Source organism: Fulmarus glacialis, unplaced genomic scaffold (assembly GCF_000690835.1).
Source record: "Fulmarus glacialis isolate BGI_N327 unplaced genomic scaffold, ASM69083v1 scaffold48513, whole genome shotgun sequence".
Classification (NCBI taxonomy): domain Eukaryota; kingdom Metazoa; phylum Chordata; class Aves; order Procellariiformes; family Procellariidae; genus Fulmarus; species Fulmarus glacialis.
In genome coordinates, this window is record NW_009204542.1 from 793 (window position 1) to 9578 (window position 8786).

The window sequence follows — 8786 nt, forward strand, 5'->3', positions numbered from 1 at the left end:
TTTCACGTGAACGTGATTAAATTGCTATCACCTCACGCCCTGGTTCGTGGACAGTTTAGGCTAATCTAAGTTAAGTGCTGTCACACTTCCACCCCTTGCCCCATACGAAGCCCTGTACCCTGGTTCTGGCACTTTTCTAACGGCACAGTGAGCCCAAGAAAAGAAGCTAATCAATAGAAACTAATGGGTGTTAACACAGAAGGTAAATCACGCTAATTCAAAATACTGCATCCAAATTGTCTTGAACTACTTTCACAGCTAATATGATATGTTATCTGTTTACTCTGTCTGCTTTACAGCCCAGTATTGTAATATAAGATCACACTGTATTTCCACTCCTTGGGACTTGGATTCTTTGTTTTTTGTATGACAGCAAGCTGAGCCAAATAATTAATATTTTCCAGTCACAAGAACTTAAAAAGTTCTAAATCACATAAACTGAAAAAGTGACATCCTCAAGGTAAACAATGGAGCTTCCATAAAATATCTCAAATTATGTATCCTGGATCAGTACATAGTTTTGAAAATCTGAATATCTGAAATAGCCTTTGGTTTTGCCATTGTTGAAATCTCATAATAACAAAATGTTTCTTCTTCATAACTTGATAGACTGTTAAGATGTTTTATGGTTAGTGCAAATGGAAATGATTTGATTACTACCATTTATCTTTTGAATGCTAACATAATTTTTATTGCAGCAATCCTTTCAGGTGAAAGCAAAAGTTTGAGAATGTTTTATGTCGTTATTCCAATGACTAGCGTAACAGTTTTGTTCTTTTTTCTTTTTTTTTTTTAAACTGCTGTTAGCCCAGCAAATTAATCTTGGAGCTTATAGAGTATGTTATTTTCATGCTCTGTGGTACAAAAGCCTTATTAGTCCAGCAACAAACAAAAACATTATTTCAAATACAAGAAGTCCTTAAGTTATATGACTGAAAAGGACAAAGCTGGGAGCTCTGTGTAGGTTCTGCTAGAAGTCAGTAAGACAGGATTTTCTCACTTCTCTGGCTATAGAGAAGAATTGGGTTTTTAACATATCTACCTGGAGGATGATAAAATCAAATTCCATTTAACCAAGATTTCTGAGATGTAAAAGTGACCTTAAATCACCCTATTTCAAATTTGTTAATCTGATAAACAGTGCTGTTTTCTTTCTTAGCATCAACCTTAAGATGAGTGGCTGCCGTGTCTTTGTTGGACACTTAAGCTCACGCGCTCGGGAGCGGGATGTGGAGAAATTCTTCAAAGGATATGGACGCATACGAGAAATCCATCTTAAAAATGGATTTGGATTTGTGGTAAGTAATACCTTATTTTCCTTTCTCTTGCTTGCAGGTACTAGCCTTGCTAGGCTGATGTCAAGGAAGGGAAGATGCTTAAGAGAGTAAGAGTTCCAATAGGAAATGGAAAATATTAATATATTTTTCAGACTGCTTTTCAGATGTTGGGATTACAGTTTTACCTGGTTTTGGCCAGATTGTGCTCAAAATCTTGGTAATATTCTGGCTCCGTTAAATGCATTGTCTGATCGTAGTCTTCCATGGATTTAAATTTTATCCCTTATTTCTGAAGACAATATAAATATCCTGTTAGTGGCATTACAAAACTTGACAAAGTCTTGACCTGAAGAAAAGTTTATACGGGGTCGCTCATGTTCCTCTCTCACTCCTTCTAGTCTGCTGGGTCATATCTCTAAATAATGGCCTGACATAAGAGCAAAGTACTTGGCTAAGACAACATGTGTAAGAGGTGCTTGCTGTTGGATTTAAGCAGCACAGCTTTTAACTCTTGTGCAGCTAAAGTTAGGCATATTCACTGTCAACATATGTTCACAGGGCGTATGTGTCTGTCAGACTATTAAATGAAATACACGGTTCATTGGATCTTAGTTTCCTACCACTGCTTTCTAGAGCTCTATGCTTCTAAACTGTTGTCCAAATTTTTACAGCTTTACAGGTCCCCAAATTGACTCAGGATCAACCTGTTTCTTAAGTATTATCTCCTGAGAACTGAGAATTAGCTGTTCTGCAGCAATGAGTTCCAACTGGAAAGGTCGATACTGCCCTCACACTATGGCAGGCTTATATACTATTCGTTCTGCCAAGATCAATCCCTTGGGAGAAGCTATGGGAAAAGAACAAAAAAACAGGCTTTGCCTACTTTAGTTTCATACGAGTGTTGCTTCTTGACTCCTACACGTGCCAGTTCCCGATTGCCCTGCAGTATGAGCTACTTCTTGTTGACTGCCGGTAGGTAAATACCTGCCTCTTAAAGTCTGGAGGTAAATGGCCGATCTAGACGTGAGCCTGAGTTTATTTAGTACGTCCTTCCAATTGCTGCTATTTCTCAATCGCCTTTCCCTGAGTGTTCCTTGTCTCTTCTTGGGCAGGGCTGTTGACTCATTCAGGAACAACTTCTGTTCAACTCCTGTACATGAGTCAGCCAACTATCCTTCCTCTCTTCTCCAGTTCCTAGGCAGAAGCATTTTCTTTTCAAAGCTCACTAATAAGCTTGAATAATCGCCCCATAACTCTGTCTAAACAATGTAATTGTTCTCATGTTGAAGAATTTTTTCCTTACATATGAAGAAAACTTTTCCCCCCTTTGCCTGTCATCCCGTCACCATGCACCCACATGACTCCCATCATCTCTGTAACTGTGTTTTAGGTATTGGAAGATTGTGGCTAGATTCCCTTTGAGCTGCCTTTTCTTCAGGCTGAACAAACACGGTGCTCTCGATGTTTCTTTGTTCTCCAACCTTCTGATCAGTTTTGGTGGCCCTCTGCTGGTCCCGCTCCATTTTTTCAATGTCTGTCTTGGGCTGGAGGGGCCAAAACTGGACACAGTGTTCCAGGTGTGGCCTAACAAATGCCAAGTAGGGTGGAATAATCACATCCCTTGGTCTGCTGGCTGTACTCTTACTGACACAGCCCAGGATGCGGTTTGCTTTCATTGCAGCAAGGCTACACTGGTGACTCACGCTTAGCTGACTCTCCACAAGGATTTCCGTGTCCTTTTCAGCAGAGCTACACTCTAGTGACTGAGACCCCAGCCTGTTCTGCTGCTTGGGATTATTCTATCCCAGGTGCTGGACTTCACATTTATCTTTTGTTAAAACTTGCAATTCTTATTGGCCTCGTATTTCAGCCTATCAAGGTCTCTCTGTGTGGTGGTTTTTCCTTCTGGTATATTTATTTCTCCTCCCACTTTGGTGTCAGCCACAAAATTGGTGAGGGTGCACTCAGTCCTGTCAATCCAGATCATTTATAAATACATTGAATAGTATTACCCTTTGTGGTACCTCAGTTGTGACGGGCTGTTAGTTCATCTTTGGTTTCGGTTATTTAAAATCTGTACTTATAAAACCTCTTACAAAACCAACTGATTCTGATTGAACATGGTTGTAGTGTTAAAAGCATGTTTCATTGTGCTTGATCGAAATCATTGCTTGATCTTTGAAACTGATTGAATTTACTTAAATTCTGTAGATTTCAGTGCAGAATGTTTAAAGCTAGTATGTAAATAGATAGACTTGCAGACATTCAGTTTGTTAGAAACTAGCTGAAATCGTGGGAGTTGTAGGTGCTAACTATTGATACTCTTAAATGCTGGGCCTAAATGAATTTTCTCAAGATAATCCTTGCATCATCATGCAAGGATGTGTGATGTTTCACTCGGTAGTGAAGCAGATTTCAGTGCAGAGGGGGGAAGATTGCTTAAGCCAGTATTGCTTCTGAAAAGCTGTTTATAGTTACGCAAATGCTTTCTTCAACATGAGAAGCTTCTTCTCTGTTGTTCATTGCTCTAAAGCTGCAGTTCCACATTGTTTTTTTTCTCTATCCACACTATTGGTTCAAGCAGCCACTACCCAGCTGCTTGTTCTCACTGGTTTCTTTCTTTCCTTTCTCCCCTTGCCTCACATGGTGTTAACACAGTTGTTCAGCCACATAGTGAACCTACCTGGGAAGCTGATCTAGTTGAAAAATAACACTGTCTTTCTCGCCCCACCTCCTGCACAAAGTGTGCTGGTTTTCATCTGGATAGGTTTCTTGACCTAGTTTCCTGCAGAGCTGGACAAACAGCTCTGCCAAGAACCAATGGGCTGGATAGTGGGCAGAGGCTACTTGGGCTGACTTAAAGCAGCATTGCTGCCAAAAGCAAAGCGACAGATTCCGTTGCAACAGTATATGGAATTGCAATTATAGCTGATCCAGACCCACAGGTGGCCAGTGCTGACGAGGGGCTTATGTTTCTTACTCTCCTTACACAGGCACCTTTTTGCCAGACTAGTGAGCTGAATTCACTCAGAAAAAAATAAGAAGGGCTTTTTTTCTGATTCCCTCTTTCTTTGCCAATTCGGTAAGAATGGAATCAGCCCCAGAACTCTTAAGAGAGTTTTGCAGCGCACAGCTCTCCTGTTTTTGGTTGCAGTTGATCAGCTCGTGCTGTTATATAGGATTTCCCTCTACATAGGGCTGTGTTTTAAACTGTGTTTCTTGAAGTAATACCCCTGCCTCTCTCCCAAAAAGTATTTTAGATATTTCTGTAATAAACCAGGTTATTTAATTAATTTATTTTATATAGGTCCTGCAAATAGTTATACTGAAACAACTGAGGGAGGCAAAAGGAGTTTGTGGGGTGGAGGGAGAAGAAGTGGTCATGAATGGGAACATCTTGGCTTTTCGGTCATAAAGGAGTAGGAATCCACTTCCTTGTTCAAAGTTCTGGCTGATACTTGCTGCAGAAATGTAAAATTTATAAAGAAAACGTGTTTTCTAGCATTTGAATATACTATGAGGGAAAATACTTTTTTATTCCTATTTTCTTTCTAGGAATTCGAAGACCACAGGGATGCTGATGATGCAATTTATGAATTAAATGGTAAAGAGTTGTGTGATGAAAGGTAAGCTTGATATCATAATTTCCCTTAAGAACAGCAAAAGTGCTTTGCATCCAAATACAGTGCATTAGCTTGTACTCTGACACCCGTTTCTTGTGGCTCTGTGATGGCATACACCTTCCATAACTTTATCTAAAGGGATAAAGTTCATTGGGATTCTGGCTACAGTCTTATATAAGGCAAAGATAGTTTGGGACTGGAGGAGGGGTGGTTTGGAGCAGGGCTGGCTATTTTCTCCACTTGCACTTATTTCTTCTTCAAAGCTAACTCAAGGTCTTGTCACTAGAAATATTAGTAAAAGTGAATTGAACTTAATCTGTTTGTTATTTATCTGTCTCTTGACTTCAGAAAATAAGTTGATAATAGCCTCCCATCATTTGGAGTGTTGCCCTTCAGTTTGCAACAATGTGGACTATAGTCATTGTATGTTACAACAATTTTTATTTTGATTGTGGAAGTTGGGTTTAGGTCATGAGGTTGTTATTATTTTGGTACTCTTTTCCCTCTGTGATTGTTTTTGGGCTCTGGTTGAGCAAATTTAATTGTTTCAATCTGAATTACAGACCCATGACAATTTTCATGAAAGTCTGAGGGAGATGAATGAGACAAGAGAATCCACTGTTCTGGCTCTTTAAGAAACGCCAGTGACTGTGTTATAAATCATTGCTTGCAAGGGCGAGATAATTCTTGTTCGTGCACATGTGCTTCCAGTTGCGAAAGATTTAAGTCAGTGTCAAATACTTAAAGTTTGTGTTTTATTTTTTGTTTGCTTGTTTTGTTTTGTTCCTATCATAAGGGTTACAATTGAGCATGCTCGAGCCCGAAGAGGAAGGGGCAGATTCCCACAACGGTTCAGTTATTACCAGTCACAGAGTGGATCTAGGTAGGTGGTCTGGACTCTGTTTCCTACAAACAGAAGAACTGTACTGAAATACTGTTTTCTTCTTGTGGTTGGAGTTAGGGATCCAGCTCTGTTTCCTTGTATAGCTTCACGAAAGAAGTTTTATGTTCTCAAACCTTGGAGGTCTATTACTATTATTCACTTCCTCTGGCTGAGGAGCATGTGGATTTTAAAGCAGTTTAACTGGCTCACAGAGGTTCACAAACCTGTTATGAAATGCTCCCTCTCCATGTTGTAGGCACTACATTGGTCTTGCTTCCTACTCTTATGTAAATGATGTGAAGGACTAATGCTGCAGTTGGATTGGCTGTTTTTAACACTAAATTAAGAAAAATGCCAGAGCTTCTCTACTGAGGCTTTTGTCATTAAACTGATCTTATAGGCTAAGTAGAATTATTGTAGAGCAATAGTTCAAGGTATTTACCATCTAACCAAGCTTTTACATTTCCAGTTGTATGGTTATCAAAACGCTTACTTCAGCACAGCATACAAAAGGAACTGTATTTGAGAAACAGTGCTAGGGCACAAGATACTAGCACGTGCAGAAGTGTTTAAATACCAATTGACTAAGTTTGCTGACCGAGCAGGTGCCTTGCTGAAGGAGAGCCTCTGTCCGACAATGGAATCTGAAAAACAGGACGTAGCTCGTATCTAGAATACCTGTAGTGGACATACAGTATTTGTGGAATTGTTCACTTTCAATGATTTGAGCCAGTGCTGAACCTTGCACCAACTTGCAGTGGAGTTTGTGAAAGTTCTGCAGATTTGCATATATTCCACCAAACAACTACACATTACATCTTTGTACTTTGTATCTACCTGTGTGAAGTAAATATGTATAGAATGATTTACTCTGTAGAAACATTTATAGCTGTGGCCTATGCAGAGTAGAGTTTGGAAGAAAGATGAAGACTTAACTGACATAAACCTCTGCATTTGTTTCAAAGTCAGAATTGCTGCCAGTTACGAACCAGTGTCTGGAACATCTAATTTGCATATGCAAGTATGCTAATTAGATTATTTTTTCTTCAGTGGCAGTAACCTTGATGCGGTATAATTGGTCCGAGGTCCAGGCTAAAAGTGGACTTTTAAAGTAGGAAGTGTGATTGAAGGTCGTGGGCATCTGACGTTGTAGTCATGTTCATGACGTCAGACTGCCGATGCCAGACAGGAAGAGACTGCGGTTTGCAATAATGGAAAAATGAGACTGAGCCTGCCAGTTTTGGGACTCTGGGACCTCTGTTTAAATGCCCGGAAGATCTGGATGTTCTGAAAAAAATTGGGACACTTTGAGGTATGCACTGAAATGAAATTGCCTATGCTTCAGTGTACAAATCAATACGCACAATTTAGGATTATGTTTCTATGGGAGGAGAAGATGAGAATAATTTTCTCTAAGGTCAGTGTTCTTGATTCTTGAATCTTTTTGTAGTAATACAAAGTAGTGCCATTGTTAGAATCCTTCCTGTTAGAGAAGGCTGGCATACCTTTCTCCATAGTTCTCAGATCCCTTTGGATTCAGAATGACTAGGATTGGGAACAGAAATGACCTGCAAGGGCAGTATTCTTTCCAGATGTCTTACTCTTCTTTTCTGTATGAACATTTTCAAGCCACATTTTCATTTTTGAGAGGGTCTTTAATTTTTGGTTAAGTGAAAAACATCGGCTTTCATTCAGGAACTGTAAACTGCCACAGCTAGTTCAGGGCAATCAGTTATCTAGCTCTCATTTTACTAAAATAAGAATATTTCTACCCACAACAATATCTAATATAGGTCATGGTGGCATTCATAAATATTAACAAATGATTTGGAATTTAGAAGCATGAACTAAGATGCTTTTAAATTGTGCCTTCTATCTCCCTGACATGAAGCGGAATTTATCCTACCAACTAAAAAAAAAATTTAAAAATTGCCCTTTACGCAAATATCCTCCAAAACCGTAAGTGTGAGCCAAGCCTGTCAAATACCAAAATTAAACTAATACTCTTTACATTATTTTCATTCTGCTAGGCACTTATTTCAGTGTATCTAGAAAAAATGGCAGCTATATTGACTGCCTTGGTATAAAGTTCTTCATCAAAATCCTTTTTAATCCCCTTGTAGCAGCTCTCTTCTTGTAGTGGACTCTTAAATATATTCTTGACTAGGGAGAATCAAATCTGCAGTCCAGCAACAAGGAAAATACTTAAATCTCTCAGCAAACTGTAGAAAACGTCAGAGTTCTTAAGTTCTGAATTCCTTACACTGGAGACTTTTTCCTTTTTTTTTTTTTTTTTTTTTTCTGACCTCTTCTAGCCGGTATGGACCTCCTGTTCGTACTGAACACAGGATCATAGTTGAAAACCTTTCATCCCGTATCAGCTGGCAGGTGAGTTAACATGTTACCTTCTTTTTTTACACCTTATTTTCCTACCCTGTAAATAGACTGCTCTCAGCCTAATTTCTTAATAAAGCCATCATAAATATTTAACCTGAATAAAAAAATAAGCAAAAAAGCTATAGTGATTGCTAAAAATTAGCATTCAAATACTTGAAGAAGTCATCTGTTTCACAGCTATGCAAATAGTTCTATAGCTAGATTTTATAGTTGGGAACAGATTCTTGCTTAGTTGTGCTTATGCTTACCAACTGATAAAACTTTTGAAGACTCTAGATTGTTTCTAAATTATTGAAGCATAGCATCCATTCAAACTATGTCATCCTTTTGTGTTGTTACACCTGAAAGTGCATGCATTTGTTTTGAGTGAAATTTATGGTCTTTTCTTATGTTTTGCAAAATATTTTTGTGACATGCATGATTGGGAAGTCTGGTAATAAATCATTAATAAAGGAAATCTTAAGAAAGCTACTGTGTAAAGTATGCTTACAGTAGATATTTTTTAAAAACCCAAAACTTTCAGTAATTGTCTTTTGAAGCTTTCTTACCATCGTTCTTTTTTTTTTTTTTTTTTTTTTTCCCCACCCCTTGCTAATGTTTTGCTAA

The 8786-nt window shown here is 38.6% G+C and overlaps 1 protein-coding gene across 1 annotated transcript; it reads left to right on the forward strand.

Moving 5' to 3' along the window:
- Window positions 1-1172: 1172 nt before the first annotated feature.
- On the forward strand, window positions 1173-8171 carry LOC104074766 (serine/arginine-rich splicing factor 5-like; the record flags this gene model as incomplete). Its single annotated transcript, XM_009575024.1, has 4 exons — window positions 1173-1298; window positions 4833-4903; window positions 5697-5783; window positions 8099-8171. Coding segments are annotated over exons 1-4 (357 nt in total), but the record flags the coding sequence as incomplete, so codon positions are not given.
- Between the last annotated feature and the right edge of the window lie 615 nt (window positions 8172-8786).